At 33.4% G+C, this 23,031-nt stretch overlaps 1 protein-coding gene across 2 annotated transcripts in view; it reads left to right on the top strand.

Annotated features, from left to right (window-relative positions):
* The first annotated feature begins 243 nt into the window (after positions 1–243).
* Positions 244–23,031, top strand: part of LOC101895587 (putative fatty acyl-CoA reductase CG5065) — a 45,976-nt gene continuing 23,188 nt past the window's right edge. Inside the window, exon 1 of one of the 2 annotated variants that reach the window (XM_005175979.4) lies at positions 244–562. In XM_005175979.4, the coding sequence (XP_005176036.1) occupies positions 543–562 (20 nt within the window). In that variant the 5' untranslated portion in view covers positions 244–542. The remainder of the gene's footprint in view (positions 563–23,031) is intronic. The other variant, XM_005175980.4, reaches the window with a different exon arrangement.

The raw sequence follows: 23,031 nt of genomic DNA, 5'->3' as shown, positions 1-23,031 counted from the left end.
TTTTTTGGGATTTTGTAAGGCTTTTTCATTTGAAGCATTGAGAAGATTGCATTCGATTTTTGGTTTTGTTTTTTCTTCTCAACGCCATGGATGCCGATTACCGCTACTGTTGTTACTAGCGCTGCTACAATTTCGTTTCTCCACACTCCATACTGCAGCCACTATATCGAACGTCAGCGTTTCAGCTCACGTCGCCGTGGTTTGTGTTTCAATTTTGATGATCAGCCATTCATATTCGCCGAACGCAGCAAGCAAATGTTCAGTCTTGGCCCGGACGCCATCCAATCAACTTCAAGTGTTTCATTTTCATGGTGGATACAACAGACCGCATCACATTTGTGTCTTGTTTTTAATTAACTTAGCCAAGCTGAATAACGAATCTAACTAACCTTTTTTTCAAAACAACAACGGACCTGTTAACAAACTGAAAAACGTGTGAAGACGACGTGTTCATAACGTTAGCAAAAAAAAAAATTAAACGTGAACAAAAACAACAACAAAAATAAAAATTAATATTGAAACATAACTAATTTTTTGGAATCATGATTTACAAAGTCGAAAGGTAATTAATAAATAAAATGAAAAAAAATTTAAGTAAAAACAGAAACTAATATCGTTGAAATAAAAATAAAGAAATGAAAGTCATGTTGAAGTGATTGAAAAACGAAAGACTTAAGACAGCAACTTGCCATGAGTGTCTGTGGCTCCACATCATAAGCCTAAGGCCCAATTTCTCTCTTCCTCTTTTGCCCATGAACGATTTTGCAAAATCGAGAGTTTTTAATGATGTGAAACCATTTCAATGAGTTTTATTGCTGTCATCAAGTCCATCATTTATTTGTTTTTGTGGTCAGTTTGTCAAGTATAAAAATGTTATCCGTCATCTAACGTCAAATGTTATTTCAAGGGTTGACTATTGTTTTTTTTTTCTTTTTTTGGCGAAAATAAATGTCAATATCACAAATTGTTGGTATTTCTCAGAGAAAGCCAAAAAATTGGTGGAATGAAGGAATTTTTAATAGTCTTCAACCAAGGAACTTAAGCAATGGCATGTAGAAGGCAAATTGTTCAACTACTTTAGGGAAATTCCTACTTTAGGGGGAATTTCAATGGCATTATCCTTATCGCCGTAGGATACCAAGGATAGTAATTTTAGTCTTCAAAAATAAAAATTTAATTTCATGCTTCCCCATAATTTTTGTAAATAAGTAAGGAATTTTTTTTTCGGTTCGGTTCATTTTGGAAAATATAGTTTTTAAATAGATTTTCTAATTAAGGCCTATTAAGCCTTCCCAAAATCAATTTATAAAAGACTTAATAATTCTTCAAGTTTGATACAAAATATGACCTTTAATAGGAAATGTAAATATATTAAAAGAGGTCTTCTCATGTATGACCAAATAAGTTTTCTTACTGAAGTTTTCTTACAATCAGTCCAATAGAATGCTTCAAAGGCTCTTCCTTAAGCATCTTCAAAAAAAGGATTCTTATCAAAGACCAATATGGGTCTCCTTTAAAAGGACAAAAAGATCTAACAACTTAAAAATCATAAAATCATTTTAATAGAGAACTAACTAGCTCTTCCCTTAAAAGGCTAAATGGATATTCTCAAGGAAGTTCAGATAATCCTTCACCTTGAAGATCAATTAGATATTCCCATAAAAGACTAAAAACTAACATTTATAGAAATGTTGATAGGTCTTTTAAAAGAAGGCAAAAATATAACCCTATAGGCATTTCAGAACAGGTCTTAGGAGGAAACTGTTCTGTGAATTATTAAAAAAAGGTAGGAAAAGATATGTGCTCTTGCAGAAAACTAAATGGTTTAAAAATAAAGGCCAAAATATTTCCCTTCAATGGTCGTCAGATGGAAGAGCAAATATCCAATACAAATACAAGGTCAATGTAATTTTTCCAATAAGAGAACAAGATCGGAATATCTTTAGTATGTTTTCAGAAGATGAATTTGGTCTATATTGGTCTACAAAAGTCCAAATAAAACTTCTTATGCATAACCAAATACCAAGAGATAAAAAAAACTGCAACAAAGTCAAACGCCATAATTTTTGCATTTTTTTTTTCAAATTTCATTGAATGAAAGCATAAAATATCGGAAATAACATCAAATTTTAGAATAAGTTTAGATTTGTTCGAATTGGTCACCTTTGGCACGAATTATGGCCTTCAAACGGCCAATGAAACCGTCAGAGGCTGCCTGAGTGTTGCTCTGCGGTATATTGGCCCATTCCCGGCGAAGCGCTTGCTTGAGGTGATCGACACTTTTGTATTTTTTAATGTCAACCTTTCTTTCTAAAATACTGCAGACACAATAGGCCAACGGATTGGTATCCGGAGATTTTGGTGGCCATTGTACGCTGGAAATGAAGCAAGGAACCTCATTTTGTAACCATTCTTGGGTGGCGCGTGCTGAGTGCAATGGTGCTGAGTCTTATTGGAATGTCCAAGGTCTGTGTCCAAAATGTTTGCTTGGCCAAGCCTCTCAATATACCCTCCAGAATATTTTTGTCATAATATTCGGAATTTATTCTGATGCCACGGTTGATTAATATGAGCGAAGAGCAACCATCGGCTGTTATGGCGGCCCACACCATAACCATGGCCGGCACTTGAGTTCTGGTGGCCAACTGAAGGTGCATAGCTAACCTCTTTGGCAAGTAAACACGATCATTTTGTTTTGTTTACAAACTGCAGGACAACAAATGTTTTCTCATCGGAAAAAACCAAATTCGGCACTTTTTGGAATTTCAATGGCTTTACCCCGAACTATTTTTTTAAAATTTGCCGAATGGAATATTGCGATATGTTCAGCTCACGAGCCATTTTTCGGCCACTGCGAAGCGGGTTTCGATCAAGTCGCTTCTTTATTTTTCGAACCATTTCTGCTGATGTTGCTGTTTCTTTTTTCGTCCAATTCCTTGACGTCGGCCTACGCTACCAGTATCACGGTAACTCATTTTCTGAGTTACCGAAAAAAATCGGTAAAATTCAATTTTCGGCAATTAATGAAATTTGTCGGTAAGTTATCGACGATAGTACAGTAGTCGCTAAGGCATACCGATAGTTACGAGTGTTGTAAACTTTAACTTCTTTTTTATATCAAAATTTTATGTTTCCAAGCTACCGATTTTTGTCGGTAACTCAAAAAATAAGTTAGAGAATCCCACTACTGATATATGGCGAATCCAAGTGTCATGTCACTCAATCGTCATTCTTTACATTCTTCTTATTTATATTGTGTTGCCTCTGAGAATATTTGTGCCCTCTGAGAAATTGTATTCTCTCTGAGAAGAAAATGAACCAAAATATTCACTCACAGGAAAACTATAGTTATCTAATGCAAGCTAACCCGAAAATGAACGATTGAACCTTCAAATTTCTTTTTTCCAAGTAAGCAGATATTTTTCGCCAAGTTTCGTTTCCATTTCGAAGAAATTAGGTCCATCACATTTTGTCTTTTTTACATATTTAAATATATGTAATTCCCCCTAATTCATAGTTTCTTTTTTTTCTGAGACATTAAAATACAAATTATTTGCCAACATCATTTTCAAAATCTTCCACTTCTCCTATCATTCATTTGTTTTTTTTTTTTGTTTTTTTTATCTGAGCTCATAAACGAAAATGAGTGATAGATTGAAAAAGTGGTGGAAGATTTTGAAATATTAATAGGTTATTGATTTCTGTTTTCGATGATGGCAACCACCAAAATGACAATAGCCTCTGGCTGTTATTCAAAATAGTTGGGCGATTTGAAATGAATGTTGCGTTAAGAAAGTGTTATGAACCGATTGATGATTGGCATGGAGCAGCAGCAAGTTCGGATCTAACCCTGAACTACAATGTTTTGATGTTTTTCGTTATTTTCTGTGTTTCTTTTTTTGTTTTGCATAAATTAGCAAATCGAAGAGATGCAGAAAAGAATTCATTATGAAGATGAAAGATATTGAATATCTGGTTTTTGGATGAACTAATAAAATCAATTCACTTGGCCGTCTGGGAGAAATATTCAACAACAATATTTTACAACCTAAAAAAAAACAAGTTATTCTTCCAAAATAAAGATTTCAAAATAATAAGGTGTGGTTAGTAAATCTCTAAATCAAAAGTTAAGAAATAGTTCAAACTAGTTTTATGCATTTTGTAAGAATATTTTCGTACAGAAAGTATTGAAAATATCAAATTGGAATATATTTCCATATATTTTATACGAAAAAATTCTTATACGAATATATGCTATGTTTCAAAACCTGCAAGAATCTAATAGCTTTGCAGTAAAAACTTTTAAATTCTTGCACTTCTGGAATAGAGTTATTATTTGAACGAAAACATTTTCCTAAGATTTTTTTCCATGGTAAAATTATGTAGGTAAAGTCATTACAAATAAGCATATCCATCTCTGCATTTTCTGTAATTTGCCTTGTAAAATTTCACTGGATAAAAAACAGGTTCCCATCTCTGACTTCTGTGAATAAATATAAATTTTGACAATGAGATGTTGTCAAACGAAAAATTTTGAAAAAAAAAAATTTAAACATATGTTCGCTGGATTTTACCTTCTTGATTCTACCACCACCATATTTTCATACCTAAATATATATTACGGATATTTGGGTTATTGGAGCGATTTCATTCAAGTTGGGTTTATTGATTCCAAAATCCATGAACAATATTTCAATAACTTACGTCTAAAGGTGAAAATACAGGTTTAAGTTAACGGCTGGCTTCTTCGAAAAAGAACAAAGGAGCGTAGGGCCAAAATCGAACTATGTCAACCTATAGGGTGAGATAAAAAAACTGCAGCAAACTCAAACGCCATAATTTGCACATTTTTTTTAATTTTATTGAATGAAAGAAAAAAATGTCGGAATTAGCATCAAATTTTAGAATAAGTTTAGATTTGTTCGAATTGGTCACCTTTGTCACGAATCATGGCCTTTAAACGGCCAATAAAACCATCACACGCTGCCCGAATGTTGATCTGCGGTATTTTAGCCCATTTCCGACGAAGCGCTTGCTTGAGGTTATCGACACTTTGGTATTTTTTAGTGCCAACCTTGTTTTCCAAAATACTCCAGAGACAAAAATCCAACGGATTGCTATCCGGAGATTTTGGTGGCCATTGTGTGCTGAAAATGAAGCGAAGAACCTCATTTTGTAACCATTCTTGGGTGGCGTGTGCTGAATGCGATGGTGCTGAGTCCTGCGTGGCTGAGAATGTCCAAGGTCTGTGGCCAAAATGTTTGCTTGGCCAATGCTTTAATACACCCTCCAGAATACTTTCGCGATAATATTCGGCATTTATTCTGATGCCACGGTCGTTTAATACGAGCGAAGAGCGACCAAAGGTGCACATTTTCAGTTTGTTTACAAACTGCGGGATAACGAATGTTTTCTCATTGGAAAAAATCAAATTCGGCAGTTCACCACATTCGGTCAAGCGAAACAACTCTTTAGCTCTTTTGAGTCTATTTTCTCTCAGATGCGGTGTAAGTTCTTGCACTTTTTGGAATTTCAATGACTTTACCCCGAGCTCATTTTTCAATATTTGCAAAATGGAATATTGCGATATGTTCAGATAACGAACCATTTTCGGCCACTGCGACAAGGGTTGCGATCAAGTCGCTTCTTAACCATATTCTGCTGAGGTTGCTGTTTTCCTCCTTGACGTCGGGCTATGCTACCAGTATCCCAGTAACGAGCGATGGTATGAGACACAAAATATGTATTCACATTTAAACGCTGGAGTGCTCTAACGTTAGCCACTTGTGGTTTTCCAGCCAAATATAAAGAAATCACACTACCACGCTTGTATTCCATCACGAAGAATTTTATAATAATTTTTTTTTCTGGAAAATTCTCACCAAAATGCTTTGGTACGCTTGAAGACAATATAATCAGCTGTCACTGGAATAATTTTAATAGCTGTCGAACGAGTGGCTTAGAAATGACAGCAGTCTGAAGTTGGTTGCAGTTTTTTTAATCTCACCCTGTATAACTCCTTTGTACCTCTGTGAAGAAATCAGCCGATGATTTAAAACAGTAAAAAAAGCATTTTGTGTACTTTCACCCTAACAATTAATATTACTTAGCATATTTCTATTTTTTCTATACAAGCATATCCGTTATACTAGTTTTATATCTTTATTTAATATTTCTCCAAAAAAAGGAATCATAAAAGGCAGTTATTAAGGTGAAAATACATAAAAAGTCAGTGGCTGGCTTCTTCGGAAAAAAAACCAATTAGTGTAGGGCCAAAATCGATCTAAGTAAACCTAAAGAACACAGTTAGTTATTTTTAGAAGTAACGTAATTGTAAAGCTGTCAAGCTTCAATTCAATGTTGCATTTTTGCGGTCAACTTTCAAAAACGTTTACATCATTGAGATTAAATAAAAGCATGTTTACATTAGTGATGGTAAAAATAGACAATGTGAATTCATAGATAAAGTGGAATATGCAAATATTGTTATACGAAAAGTTAAAAAACAACCTCTCTGGAAAATATTAATATTTGTTTAATATTTTTTTCTAGAAAATAATTTCGTATATAATGCCATCCCTTGGCTACCACTGTATCTGAAATTACTAAGACCCCATTGAAACCATTGTTGCATTGTCCAGTTGAACTTAACGTCACACACTTAAACTGCCATTAAACATAACCCTCAATATCACTTTTTTTTGTTTGTGTTACCTCTGTTAACTGCTCCAAATTAATGGCTTGGTTACACTAACCTTAATTATTCACAACAACCAAAGTAATTACAACAAAGCGAACAAAGGTAGTACATCAAAATTTCAATATTTTGACGCAAAAAATGTTGACAACTATGTGTGTGGCACGATTATGAATGAATTGAATAAAATCGATTACTTCCCGATCATTACGATAATTCAATGTAAATAAATTGTTTTGATTAAAAAAAAAAAAAAAAAATGAAACAATTTCGAATAAATTACAAGGTAAATAAGAAGAATAACAAAAAAAAAAAAACAATAATCCCGGCAATAAAGTTCGCATCATGGCTGGCAGGGTACAATGTGCAACAGGCAAACAGTTTGCTATAATTTTGCACTGCAATTAGAAAATAATCAGTGACGTAAACGTCATATTATCACTGGTCAGGTCTTAGGGAAATAGTAAAAAATATATATAAAATCTCTCACACCCATACAAAGACATCGATATTTACACTTTATAATGCATAAATAATCTTTAAGTCATTATTGGCTTTTTTAGACGATATACAATGACAAACAAAAGCGTTGAGGCTTGGTGTTAAGTGAAGTCTCTTTATCTCCAGTCTTCATTGTCGTCTTGTCCATTTGTTGACATTGTCTGTATGGTGTGCATAAACACTTAAAAGTGCATTTAAATCAAATAAAGCCACAATTGATTTTTGTTCAAATAGCCCCCTCCAAAAAAAGATAAATATTTGTGCAGCTTTGCAAATTTTTTGTAAGTCTTCACACAAAAGGCCAACACCATATCCATAGCATGGATACCCATATCTCTGGCCGCGGTCCCTTTACTCTGATGTTTAAATCAAATAAACCATAACATAAATCAGCAGCAACATCATCATCAGCCTTAAAGCAAGTTATACTGGCTTTTCAACTAGTCATGGTTTGCAGCCCATATAGCTCAAATGCCTTTGCTTATTTATGGCCAATCTACAAAAAACAACAACAAAAATTTCAAATTCACTTAACTTGGTTTAAATATCAAACAAGAAAAAACAATTCAAAACAAATAATCAAAATGAAATTTGCTTCATTAACGCAAAACTCGGAACCCCCCAGTTTAAAAGGTGATGTTATGTAACATTGCGATAAATTCGACTTATTTGTAAATGTTCCCATAATTAAATTTTTATATATTGTTGATATGTTTAAATTTAAAAAAAAATATATAATTTTTTTCTCCAAATTTCAAAGCCGATTTTAATGAAGGAAATGTCAATGGACGAAATATTACATTTAGAGTTAATATTTAAAACAAACCAATAAAAGGTCGGTTATCGAACTGTAATTCCCTTCATTTCTGTAATGTTCGTTGGGCATGTTTTGACAGTAGATAGGATATGGCGGTGTTGACAATAATCCATTAAAATAGTTCAAGGAATTTCCGCTAGGGGGGGGCTTATCAACTTAGCTAAGACAAAGACCTTGATGTCAGGCACGTAGTGTTTTGAAAGTAGGTAGGATATGCCGGTGATGACAATAATCCATTAAAATAGCTCAAGGAATTTCCGCTAGAGGGACAAAAATCTTGATGTCAGGCGCGTATAGTGTAGACACTTTTCTGGAGTAAAGTTCTGTAACTCATTTTCTGAGTTACCGAAAAAAATAGGTAAATTTCAAATGCATATAATTTCTGTGCATATAATTTAAAAAAACTTATCGGTAATCTAGCGACGAAATAAAAGTCGTCGCTAAGACCTACCGATAGATACCAATGTTGACAACCTTTATTTCGTTTTTTTTTTTAATCAAAATTTTGCGTTTGAAAGTTACCGATTTTTGTCGATAATCAAAAAATGAGTTAGAGAATCCCAGTCTAGTACCAAAGAAACCAAAGGCCACAAATATGGGGTAAAATCCATAATCCACACTATTTTTGATCTCGAAAATAAATAACTATTAGATATGATATGTACAGATTTAAATGTCTGTTTTGGCACACTTCCTTGGACATGGAATTGATAAAATCGGTTAAATGTTAATAAAAGTGTCAATTCTGTCATTAACCGACTTTATAATATGTCTTTATATAAAGTCGTGGGGCTGGATTCTTGTTCTATTAAAATATGAATTTAAAAATATATCCTTTATAAAATTTTTCATTTGACATTTCTTTTCTTCATAGAAATTTTCATAGAACAACAATTGAACCGCTGGGATTGATGGATGTCATCTCATAGGTGATAAAAGAGAACATTTATTTTCTACAGAAAGGGGTTCTCCGTAGGGTTTTATTTTCCAGGAGAACATATATTTGTAATGGTAAAAACTTATATACAACTTTTCGAAATGGAATAATTTATGTGCGAAATTTTATTATTTAAATCTAAAATTATTTTTTATTGGCATCATTTCCTTATAATTTATTTATCTATACGAATTTCAAATAATATGTCTACAAATTCATTTTCAATGGAGATCCTTATTAAATTATGTAGAATGTTGACATAATATCACCCAAAACGGATTTGCTATGGGAAATTTGGTGCAAATGCCGAAAGTAGGTAGGAAATGGGGATACTGAAATAGTCATGAAATATGTTAATGCATATGCGCAGGGGCTCTGTTATCAAAGTTATCTTAGACTCTCACCTAATGGGTGTGTCAATGCAAAGACATATAATAAAATGACACATTACACTGTTACTTTTCTTCAATAGATGGCGCTAGTAGCGGACAAATATGTTATGCCGCGATATCCTGGCATAGCATTATGTTATACTTTAACAGAGCTGACACATTTAAAGGGTTGTTGTTGATTTATATCGATTTAATGTACAAGAAAATGGTCTGGAATATATTTTTGAGAGCATGTCTACCATACCTGATATTTTCTTCCGCGTATTTCCGCCGGAATAACATATTTTTCTAAAATTTCCAATGCATTTCTGTTATGTCGCTTGATATTTTTTAACTGATAGAAAAATTAAAGCCCATATGCATTTTGTCCAATCTTTATAGTTTTATGTCTTTGGTCAATGCTACAAGTAAAGACACATAATGAGAATAAGATGGGGAATTTCATTGCTTTTGTATTTCGGTAGGTGGCGTTGGTGGTATGAAGAAAAAGTTGCCTATCCATATCACGACATATTCTTATGTTATACTCTATCAGAGCTGAGACTTTTATAGGATTTTCGATGATTTTTTATCGATTCAATGTCCAAGGAAATGCTTTGGAATAGATTTTTGAAGCCATATCTATCATGTTTGAGATGTTTTCTGCGGACTTTCGTCTGCATATTTCATCGTCGGCCATCTATTGTCTGATCCAAACATTAAACACCAATATGTGTTTTGTTCAATCTTTAGAGGTGTATGTCCTTCCAAGTACCCAGCTACACAACCGACGTTGAGATTTGTGCCGAAACTATGTTTATCGCCGAGCCCCAGAGAAAATTCCTGGCCTTATTTTAATGGTCTTTGACAAAACCGGCATTTCCTACCTACTCATATTTAATTGATTTATATTTAATATACAAACTATTGCTCTGTTCCAGTACCTGCAAGAATCTATATCGATATCATAAAGGGGAAATCGGTTATCTGTTTACTACGATAACCGATTTTCCCTTTATGATATCGAAGAAAATTGCAAATTTTTTACATTCTTGCAGTTCTGGAACAGACCATATACTTGCTAGGAAAATTATAATGAAATTTATTGTTTTATTTTTTATTTATTTATATCATCTTTGAATTTTTTAGTTTTATGGAAGATTTTTACAAAATCCGAATATACAATATATGTATTTCCAATCCGATTTTGCTGTGTTTCATAAAAATTGTGTAATCTCTTTTCCCCTCCATTCATTCGTTCCACTTAATTTCCAATTTCATTTTAAAACTTTCAAAAAAAAACCCGCATTATGAAACATTCAATATTAATACATATATATATTTCAAAATTCCCATTTGGGTGAAATCGCAACATGATTTATTAAAAAACCATAAAAATTGGATATTGCATGAAATGTTCAAATGGAAATTTCCACATAACCCCTAATGAAGTAAAAGAAACTGCAGATACCAAAATTACAAATATTCAAATTCAAAACAAAACAAAAGTCCAAAAAGAAGACCATCTTCCAAAACAAAATATTTAACAATGCATGAATGCATTCATTGTCTTTGGATAGGGGGAGAGAGAGAGGGAGAGAGGAAAAAACTATGGAAGTGGGTTAAATGAAAACGCTAGCATTGATCAATGGGGGTAGATATAATAACGTTTATGAATATTAAATCCCCTCCAAAGAAAAAAAACAACAACAACAAAAACATAATAGATAATTATCCACAAAAACAAAGCCCCCCGAAAAACAACTCATAAATGCCAAAAGCAATCTGCCTTTGACTGTAACAAGTTCATGACACGACCTTGACTTAGGTCTCCCCTCTGAGAGTTGTTGTTGATTTTTGTGGTTTCTTTTCCCATCTCCATTGCTCTTTGTTGCATACGAATGTTTGTATGTGTTGTAAATGCCAATATTTTTGGTTGTAGCCATAAAAAAAGCCAACCACAAAAATTCCAAATAAAATTCCCCGCAACCACTAAACCGGCTACTAAGCCCTACTTCCCTACAAACATATTTATTTTTCAAAAAAAAAAAAAAAATAATAACAACACAAAAGATGCAAACTAAGTTTTGTTTTTATTTATTTAAATAAGCATAATTTATAACAATCAAGCAACAAATCTCTTAAATGCTTGACTTAACCAAAATGAAAACAGATTTTTTTTTAAGTTTTGGTTAATTGCCCGCTGCCAGCTGTCATTAGTCAGAAGAGGGACGGACAAACAAGCCAGGCCTTAAAAACATTGTGTGTGCGCAATTGAAGTAAATTTCATTTCATTTGTTGTTTTTTTAGTTGTGGAAAGATCTGGAAAGAAGTAATAAAAGGGTCATTAGTCTAAATTCTAGTATTGTAATACTCACAAGGTAACTTATGCGAGTTTTTGTTAGGAAAATCGCTTTAGCTGCATATTTTTCATGCTGGTCAAAATATTTTCTAAATGCAGCACAGCGATAAAGTGTTTAACGTATGTCCATTGTAGTCAAATTTGTTGTGATGGACCAATTTCATGGTAACCCTGCCAAAAATTTTGTATGTAAACATACTTTTACCATTGCTGAATTGTAAACGTAACGTAAACGTACGTTACGCGTATTACTCATGCTCATCCCAACATTTACTTAACGGACTTAGAGCAGGTTTAGATAAAATCCACTCGATTTCAAATGTCAATTCCACAGCGTATACGCCACGTAAATCGTAAGTCCAGCGTAAGTCCATTATTTAACGTATAAGAATTGGAATTGACATTTGAGATCGATTGGATTTCTTAAATCTAAATGTACTTTTAAATTTAAAAATTTGCATACATAGTAAGAATGCGGAGTATTCTACAATAAAAAGTACGAAAAAATACCCTTTTTACTATAAAGTATTTGGATAAGCATATTTTTGTAGGAAACGTTGGCGTATAAGTATGTTTTCGTATAGAAAGTAGAGGGTGAGAGGAAAAAACTGCAATCAACTTCAGACTGCTGTCATTTTTAAGCTACTCGTCCGACAACTAAAAGCCACTCGTCCGACCGCTGTTAAAATTATTTCAGTGACAGCTCATTATACTGTTTACAAGCGTACAAAAGCATTTTGGTGAGGATTTCCCAGAAAAAAAAAGCTATTCGCGATGGAATTCAAGCGTGATAGGGTGATTTCTTTATATTTGGCTGGAAAACCACAAGTGGCTATCGTTAGAACACTCCAGCATTTAAATGTGAATAAATATTTTGTGTCTCATACCATCGCTCGTTTCCGTGATATTGATACTGGTAGCGTAGCCCGACGTCAAGGAAGTGGACGGAAGAAAACAGCAACATCAGCAGAAATGGTTCGAAAAGTAAAGAAGCGACTTGATCGAAACCCGCGTCGCAGTGGCCGAAAAATGGCTCGTGAGCTGAACATATCGCAATATTCCATTCGGCAAATATTGAAAAATGAGCTCGGGGTAAAGCCATTGAAATTCCAAAAAGTTCAAGAACTAACACCGCAACAGAAAGAAATTAGACTCAAAAGAGCTAAAGATTTGCTTCGCTTGGCCGAAAGTGGTGAACTGCCGAATTTGGTTTTCTCCGATGAGAAAACATTCGTTGTCCAGCAGTTTGTAAGCAAACAAAATGATCGTGTTTACTTGCCAAAGTGGTCAGCTGAAAATGTGCACCTTCGGTTGGCCACCAGAACTCAAGCGCCGGCCGCCATAACAGCCGATGGTCGTTCTCCGCTCGTATTAATCGAGCGTGGCATTAGAATAAATGCCGAATATTATCGCGAAAATATTCTGGAGGGTGTATTAAAGCCTTGGACACGCAAACATTTTGGCCGCAGACCTTGGACATTCCAACAGGACTCAGCATCATCCCATTCAGCACGCTCCACCCAAGAATGTTTACGAGGTTCCTCGCTTCATTTCCAGCGCACAATGGCCACCAAAATTTCCGGATACCAATCCGTTGGACTATTGTTTCTGGAGTATTTCGGAAAACAAGGTTGGCACTGAAAAATACCAAAGTGTCGATCACCTCAAGCAAGCGCTTCGCCATGAATGAGCCAAAATACCGCATTGGGGCGGGGTGTGACGGTTTCATTAGCCGTTTGAAGGCCATAATTCATGCCAAAGGTGACCAATTCTAACAAATCTAAATTTAATCTAAAATTTGATGCTATTTCCGACATTTTTTAGCTGTCATTCGTAAAATGTAAAAAAAAAATAAATAAAATTATGGCGCTTGACTTTGTTGCAGTTTTTTTATCTCACCCTCTACAAACAATGCGGAAAAGCATTTTTTCGTATTAAAATTATGCGGATAAGCATATTTTCGTATTGAAAGTGTGCGGAACACCATATTGTTGTACTAAATTGGCATATTTTCCCATAGAAAGTATGTGGATAAATAGATTTCGGTATAGAAATTATCCAAATAAACATAAGTTTGTATTAAAATTATGCGAATTGCAGATTTTCTTATAAAACACATTCCGCTAATTAATTATTGCCTTCAAAAACTCCACTCTTTGCAATAAAAATTTCCTCATTTTATAGGAAGTTTGCCAAAAACCAAACATGATACCTTTAATTTGGGGTTTTTTTATTAATTATTTCTGCCGTTTGGACACATTTGTGCCATGTACGTCATGTAAAACAACAACAACAACAATAAATTATATCTATTACCCAATAGTTTAGTCTAAATTTTTGGTTTCGGTCATTGAAATCTAGACCTGCATAGACCATGTAATACGATTGCATATCCGTACAAAGTTCATAGATATGTGCATGCTGTCAATATTTTCAATCAAAAATGGGCGGTTGACATTTTTCGCGTCCACTGCACTCGATTTATGCTTGGGATGTATCGACAACATATAATCAAGTATAAAATCATGCTACCAACTTAGAATATCATAAGCAATTGATTTCCATTGAACTACTGCAGTTTGTGTTGCCATCCACGCTGCCAGTTCTTGTGTCTGTTGCCAATAGACCATGAACAGATTCGCAGCTATTGCAACATCGTTCGCATTGGAAGTAACCATAAATCAAGAGGCAAAGAACACGAAACCACAGTCGTCCTTGGTAGTATGTACTTCTTGGTTGCTGGTTTTCCACATTTGCCATTAATGGAAAATTCCGCTATCGGATTTTCCTCTTATAAAAAAATTTATTTATTTCAAATTAAATAAAGTGTTGGATATTTTTTTTTTTTGTTTTTCCATTTTTTTTGTTTTTCCAAAAAATGCCACTGGCTTTAAGCAACACTGTTGCTCAAAGAACATTGAACTAACCATTTAATAACTGTAATTGTCGGTTATTGGTCTAGGTTAAACATGGTTAATATTGCTTATGTTTGTTTTTGTTGTTGTCGTATTATTTCCTTTAAGTATTGGGCTGTACTTTTCGTTTCAGTTGTATTTATTAATTAAATATAAATTTAAGGTAGAAATTCGCAAACAAATTTAACGGTAAAGAGAAGGCACATGCCAACAGATCATTGACGTTTCACGTTTAGACAGCTTTTGTTGCTGATGCAATAAAATTAATTTAAAATTTTTAAAAAGCGTGGATCAGTATATTGACATATGCAAAATATTAATATTTGAATTTGTAACCAATATTACTATGCTGTTTTTGCTCTTATTTTTAATTTAATTCAGTTTATTTCATTAAGAAAAATTGCGATGTACAAGTTACAAGAGTAAACTATGAACGAATAACTAAAGAATACGGAATTGAGAATGTTAGTAAACATAGGGTTGCCATCTGGCAAGATAAAATAAAAGTGATGTCAATATCGAGTTTACATATACAACAGCTTTTAAAATTACACACCGTCTTGATGTTCATCATTGAACACCTTCAATCACATCCTGCCGTTTTAGAAGGTAAAGATTCGTTGAGTATCCTGTTCTCATGACAAAGATCTAAAATGTTTAAAATGTGTTTTACATAATAACATTCATTGTCAATGAATCTGGAAATCTGATTTAAACCAGATTTTAATATGTTAACCCCGATTTAAATTTGTATGTAAATGTACTTTTACCATTAATAATTTGCATGGTAGAAGAATACAGGTAGATAAAGAGTGATTTGTTAAGAGCTTGATAACTTTTAAAAAAAAAAACGCATAAAATTTGCAAAATCTCATCGGTTCTTTATTTGAAACGTTAGATTGGTCCATGACATTTACTTTTTGAAGATAATTTCATTTAAATGTTGACCGCGGCTGCGTCTTAGGTGGTCCATTCGGAAAGTCCAATTTTGGGCAACTTTTTCGAGCATTTCGGCCGGAATAGCCCGAATTTCTTCGGAAATGTTGTCTTCCAAAGCTGGAATAGTTGCTGGCTTATTTCTGTAGACTTTAGACTTGACGTAGCCCCACAAAAAATAGTCTAAAGGCGTCAAATCGCATGATCTTGGTGGCCAACTTACCGGTCCATTTCTTGAGATGAATTGTTCTCCGAAGTTTTCCCTCAAAATGGCCATAGAATCGCGAGCTGTGTGGCATGTAGCGCCATCTTGTTGAAACCACATGTCAACCAAGTTCAGTTCTTCCATTTTTGGCAACAAAAAGTTTGTTAGCATCGAACGATAGCGATCGCCATTCACCGTAACGTTGCGTCCAACAGCATCTTTGAAAAAATACGGTCCAATGATTCCACCAGCGTACAAACCACACCAAACAGTGCATTTTTCGGGATGCATGGGCAGTTCTTGAACGGCTTCTGGTTGCTCTTCACTCCAAATGCGGCAATTTTGCTTATTTACGTAGCCATTCAACCAGAAATGAGCCTCATCGCTGAACAAAATTTGTCGATAAAAAAGCGGATTTTCTGCCAACTTTTCTAGGGCCCATTCACTGAAAATGCAAGCGTTGCTCGTTAGTAAGTCTATTCATGATGAAATGTCAAAGCATACTGAGCATCTTTCTCTTTGACACCATGTCTGAAATCCCACGTGATCTGTCAAATACTAATGCATGGAAATCCTAACCTCAAAAAAATCACCCTTTATAACAACGCTTGGGAACATTGATATGTCAAAATTTCTAAATTGTTTTTTTAGAGAAGATTTGTATAAGTTTTCACTTACGACACCAATAGGAGGTTATTATAATACGCATTTTCGATCAATTTTACAAATTTAAAAAATTTTTCATTCAACATTTTCAATTCCAAAATTGGTTTGACAGTTCATGGTCCCAGCAGCTGTGCCGATGCGTCTACCTATAATCTTCTACCATGATAACTTGTAAACAAAACGTAAACAATTATTGAACAGCTAATTAACTCTTGACAGCATATTGAAAATCTTAACTGCGGTACAATCATGGCTGAAGAATATTGACACAGCTGCTGTCAAATCAATTATGAATTTGAAAATTTTAAATGAAAATTTATTGAAAATCTTAACTGCGGTACAATCATGGCTGAAGAATATTGACACAGCTGCTGTCAAATCAATTATGAATTTGAAAATTTTAAATGAAAATTTATTCAAATTTGTATAAATTGTTAAAATATGCATATCATAATAACTTCCGATTGGTCTCATATAAGGAAACATATAAAAATCAACTTAGCTTTGAAAATAGATTCCAAAAATGTTGACATATCAATGTTTCCAAGCGTTGATGCACCTACCTATATTCTTCTACCATGATGACTTGTAAACAAAACGTAAATAATTGTTGAACAGCTGATTAACTCTTGTCAGCATTGCCATATTGAAAATCTTAATTGCAAATGCTATCATGGTAGAAGAATACAGGTTGCCGCATCGACACAGCTGCTGGGACAATGAACTGTCAAACCAATTTTGAAATTGAAAATTTTGAATGAAAAATTATTTAAATTTGTAAAAATTATTGAAAAATACATATCATAACAGCCTTCGACCTTCAACCTTCGTCATAAGGAAAAAGCGATTTATTTAAAAAAATACATTTTAAAATTCTTGACACATCAATGATTCCACGCATTCATGCATCTACCTGCATTCTTCTAACATGACTATAATTAAGTCTAAAAGCCAGTTTAGATGCACATTTTTATCTGGATTAGCCCATATTATCATCACTTTTGACTATTTTCTGCATTCTCCATGGTAGAAGCATCGACACAACTGTTGGGACAATGAACTGTCAAACCAATTTTGGAATTGAAAATATTGAATGAAAAATTATTTAAATTTGTAAAAATTGTTGAAAACGCGTATTATAATAACCTCCGAATGCCGTCGTATAAGAAAACATATAAAAATCTACTTATATTTGAAAAGACATTTAATTTTTTTTGACATATCAATGTTCCAAAGCGTTGTTGCATCTACCTGTATGCTTCTTCTTTTGGTTAAAAAAATATAAAGTCGTAACCAATTTCCATTTCAATTTTGTCAAAATATCCTGTTTGAAATACAATTTATTTAAATCATTTTACATAACCCAAACAGGTCAAAGTGCCACTAGTTTTATTTATTATGCAAAACCAGTTAGCAGACAGCTGCACTTCGTTAGTTTTTTTGGCAGTATCTTTGAGCATTTTCCAGTGACATGCAAATCCTAAAAATTTCCTTGATATCACAAAGAAAAAAATAGCCAAATAAAAATGTATTCCTACAAGTTTTCAAGATTGTATGGTTGTTGTCAACAAAATTTGAAAATTCTGCATGCATGGTATTTCTTTGATTTTGTGCAGCTCTTAAATACAATGACAATATTTTTATTTAAAGAAAAAAAGAAACATACAAATATAAATTAAAAATGTGGCCTGTTGCGTTGGGGAGGCAAAATGGTTGGTTCATGGTGGTGGAAAACAATTTCGATTGGCTTGAAAAACAAAAAACTGTTAGCTGTGGCAGCAGCAATAACGCTAGGAAAACACAAACTCGGACAATAACCCCATTTCTTCTCCTTTATTCAACACTGGCAACTTGAACAAGTTTGTTGCTCAAGACTTTTGGTTTATTTATTTTTATTTTTGATAAAAAAAATCGAATGATTTTGGCAGCCTGTTAATAGGGGCCTTCGCATCAGGGGATATTACGAAAGTAAATAAATGAAAGAAAATTGTTGATACAAAATCCAATTTATAATCAATTAAAATTTGAAAGAAATATTTTATTGGTATTTTGCGAATTTGAATTTGCGAATTAAATGAATAAAACTCAAGATCCTGTTTAAATTATTCAACTCGTGATACAATATTTCTTATTAACATAGTTGCAATAACTTTAGATTTTTTTTGTTTTGCAAATTTTTATTGCGTTTTATTCAAAGAATGGAAGACTGCAGATACTAAATCTGGTTCTTCTAGTTACAGATAAAACATGGGATGGTATATAGACCTACATGTATATTTGTATGTCTGCATGTCATCACACGTTTTGTCTATTGTGATGCAATAGAAACTGATTAATTCTAGATTAAACGAGTATGGGAAGAGAAATTGAATAACAGAAAATTTTTATTTGGAGAAATGTAATTAGATGAGGATTTTTCTTAAGGTGGGCACTTACTTGGTTGACTTAAGTCATCGGCTGGCTTTTTCGGAAATGAACAAAGTAGCCTAGGAAGAAAATCGAACTAAGTCAACCTAAAACTCCTTAGTTCTTCTTCTAAGGAGCCAGTCGATGACTTAAGCCAGCCAAAAAAGATCTTTATGTACTTCCACCCTTAGAGATTCAGAATTTTATACGGAAAAATTATTTTACAATGTACTGGCTTAAGACATCGGCTGGCTTTTTCTATAAAATAAGAAAGGGACGTAGGGTGAACAAGTTTAAATTATGAGACGAAATTGAACCGAATCAGCCCAAAGGGGTGAATACATAAAACGCCTTTTTTGGCAAGAAAGGGAGTGTAGGGCCAAAATCGAACTTAGTCAATCTAAAACTCCTTTGTTCCTATACGAAGAAACCATCATCATACAACATCAAATTTGTGTCGTATAAGAAAACATATAAAAATCTACTTATTTTTGACAAAACATTTCAAAAATGTTGACATATCAATGTTCCCAAGTGTTGACGCATCAACCTATATTCTTATACCATGCTCTCATTTTAAAAGCCCTTTGTTTTTTTTTCGAAGAAGCCAGCCGATGACATTTATGTATCTACACCTTATGGCGTTCTATCATCTCTTCAGATAAGACTTATAGCGTGTTTACATATAATTTGTTTATACGATTAATCATGAGACTTAAGGTATGCTTTCAATGGTCAACTTTACTGTGATTGTTTAACCATCACGGTTAATCCAAACGAAAAATATGTGTGTAAACATAGTTTAAATAAGCAACATTTAGTTTTAAATGGAATTTCTATATGTCATGACGAATTTCCTCACGTTTTACAGAGTAAAAATTTCTTAGGTATACTTTTAATGCCGAAGATCGATAAAATGTTGTATATATTTTTTTCATAGTAACATTTGTTGTAATTGGTCAAATATCACGCTTAACACAGATACAAATATGAATGTAAACATACGTTTGTCATCGCTGACTTGTGAACATGGTAAAAGAATATAGGTAGACGAATCAACACAGCTGCTGGGACAATGAACTGTCAAACCAATTTTGGAATTGAAAATGTTGAATGAAAAATTATTTAAATTTGTAAAAATTATTGAAAACGCGAATTATAATAACCTCCGAAAGACGTCGTATAAGAAATCATGTAAAAATTTACTTACATTTGAAAAGACATTTAAACATTTTTGACATGCCAAGACATACCTGTATTCTTTACAATGCTTGTGAACGTAAACAATTGCCCAACAGCTGATTAACTCTTCACAGCATTGCCATATTGGAAAAATTAATTGCAGTATAAATTAAGCTTAAATATAGTTCAACGTGTGACGCGATTAAACGCATTAAATGCTTATTCTGCTTTGGTCTTTAATTTGAGTTAATAATGTTAATGCAAGTAAAAGACCTCACCGGTCCATGGCATTTGATTCTTGATTTGCCGTTTGGGTAAGCTGTATTGATCAGTACATATAGTTCGGTATGAACATGGTAGAATTAATTATTATATGTTTACAATTTGTTTTCAAAGTTATTTATTTGACAACATCTCATTTTCAAAATTAATATTTATACACAAATCAGAGATGGAAATCTGTTTTTATTCAGTGAAATTTGACAAACTAGATTCTAGAAAATGCAGAGATGGATAGTCTTATTTGAAATGACTTTACCTTCTTAATATTGCCAGGGTTACATATGAACTAAAAGAAACTTTCTGAAGTGAACTAGTTCAGCCGTTCATTTCAGTGAATCGATTTTTTATGATATCGATAAATATTACGAAACTTGTAAATTCTTGCTGGTTCTGGAACAGAGCAATAATTTGGCATTTGGGCAGGATATTCTTGGTTATATTCGTTTTGTCATTGTCTCCAATTTCCACTTTCCTCCTTTTTAGATACCTTCTGTTTAATACCTCCCAATACCTATTCCAAAATCTAAAGGCAACACTTATTGCACGTGACCAAATCTGGGTCAAACGACCATAATAGGCTCATCAAAATAATCATCATGGCAAATTACCAGAGCTGCTAACAACAAATTGCAATTGCAACTGTTAATACCAGCCACAATGATTAAGCATTAAGCATTTTATTTTATTTGCTCCACAAAAGGAAAAACAGACGAAGAGCAGAAAAAGAAACAAAATTATATGTTTTGTAATGGGAAAATTGAAGCCCAACAATTGTAAAATGCAACAGCAGTAGCTAGGGAACAACAAGTGTTTTGCCTGGTGGCGCCCGACTAAATGAATTGGCTCTATTGCAAGTAGTACGGATGCGTTACAATGAGACAGCCTTATTTCGACGCTACAAGAAAATGCTGCATCATTATTAACTGTCAAATTGCAAAGCATTATAATGATCATTGTCATAATGTTTATGATCATAATGAACATTGTTATAATGATCATCATCCTCACCAGCGATATTATTGTTTGTTACTCTAGACAGGTATCTGGCATTTATTGCCAGTGCTGAAGCCAGTTAATGGTGCAACACCACGCAACAGGAGAATGTTTTAAATGCTGGTTGTGTTACAGAAAGCAAAACAACAGCAGCAGAGAAGAAAAAAACTTTTGCAAGTTGCACAATTGTCCGATATTGCAACCACTTACACCACCAGCACCAACAATAAAAAATGCTGCGCAGCAACACTCTTTTGGGAAAATAAAACAAAACATGCAAAAAAACAAGCACTTCGATTTTTTTTTTTTTTAAACTGCCAGCTTGTTTTATTCCTCTCTCTCATTGATCGCTGTTGCAACTTTATATTGGCTATTTTCATTTTGGCTGGTGTTTCCTTCTTTTTCGAAAGTCTTTGTGTGGCTTTAAAGAAATCTGAGTAAATAGTCTTGAGATGTTGCCGATTAGCTAACAACAGTGGTTTAATAAAATTGTCATAGGTTAGCAATAAATCTGCATACTTTTTATGAGTGCCATAAAATTGAAAAGATTATTTATTGAAGACTTGCCATAAAGATTATGTTGATAGAGTGTTATTATTTCAATTAGATTTATTTGAATATTAATGGTTACTAATTTGAAGAATAATGGGTTATTTGTGACAGCAGTTCGATTCTATTAAAAAAAATATCACCGGAAAACAATCAATGGATAATGAGCTCTAGTTTTAGAAAAAAAAATATTATAAACGCTGGCATATCTTAGACAATTTTCTACGTCAACATCAAGTTGATCCGTAAAACCTAAATATTTTCATTCTTTTTGTTATATTTGCTATCAATTTTTATTTTATTCTATTTTCTCCTTAAACCGCTTTTAAACTTTGCAAACAAGTTAAGTTTAATATGACAAAAGTACCACTAGTTTACATTCATAAATATTTCGAAGCACCATATCGATCTATAATTCTCTGTATTTTTCCGTAGATGCCACATCATGTTGGAAGAATACAGATAGATGCTCAACGCTTGAACATTGATATGTCAAAATATTTACAATGTTTTTTTTTATGAGTTTTCTTATGCGACACGAATCGGATGTTGCTATAATTTGCATTTTTAACAACTTTTACTAATTTGAAAAATTTTCTATTAAAAATTTTGAATTTCGAAATAAGTTTGACGGTTTACCACTTTCGGTTAAGCGAAGCAACTCTTTAGCTCTTTTGAGTCTATTTCCTTTCAATTGCGGTGTAAGTTCTTGCACTTTTTGAATTTCAATGTCTTTACCTCGAGTTAATTTTTAATATTTGCCGAATGGAATATTGCGATATGTTCAGCTCACGAGCCATTTTCGGCCACTGCGACGCGGGTTTTGATCAAGTCGCTTTTTTACTTTTCGAACCATTTCTGCTGATGTTGCTGCTTTTATCCGTCCACTTCCTTGACTTCGGGCTACTCTACTATAGGCTATTTAGATTTCGGGTATTGGAGCGAAATCTTGTAATTTTAAAGGAAATTTCAGATTTCATATTGCAAAGGTTGTTTTTATCTACTCAATACTTAATTTTCAATTTCTGGCATTTCAAACTACCACCCACATATCTGGCTAATTTTTCTTTCCACACATGTATGTACCAAGCCTTTTAGCAGCTACAATCATACATTTATTACCTTTTGGGTGGGAGCTTAAGTCGCCAGTGGGTGATTTATCATTTTACCGCCCGCCTGTCGTTGCTTGCAAACCTTGCAATCCATTCATGT

This window comes from Musca domestica, unplaced genomic scaffold (genome assembly GCF_030504385.1).
Source record: "Musca domestica strain aabys unplaced genomic scaffold, Musca_domestica.polishedcontigs.V.1.1 48, whole genome shotgun sequence".
In the NCBI taxonomy this organism is placed as follows: Eukaryota; Metazoa; Arthropoda; class Insecta; order Diptera; family Muscidae; genus Musca; species Musca domestica.
Note: the sequence above shows the minus strand (reverse complement) of the source record. Positions and strands in the feature narration are given on the sequence as shown.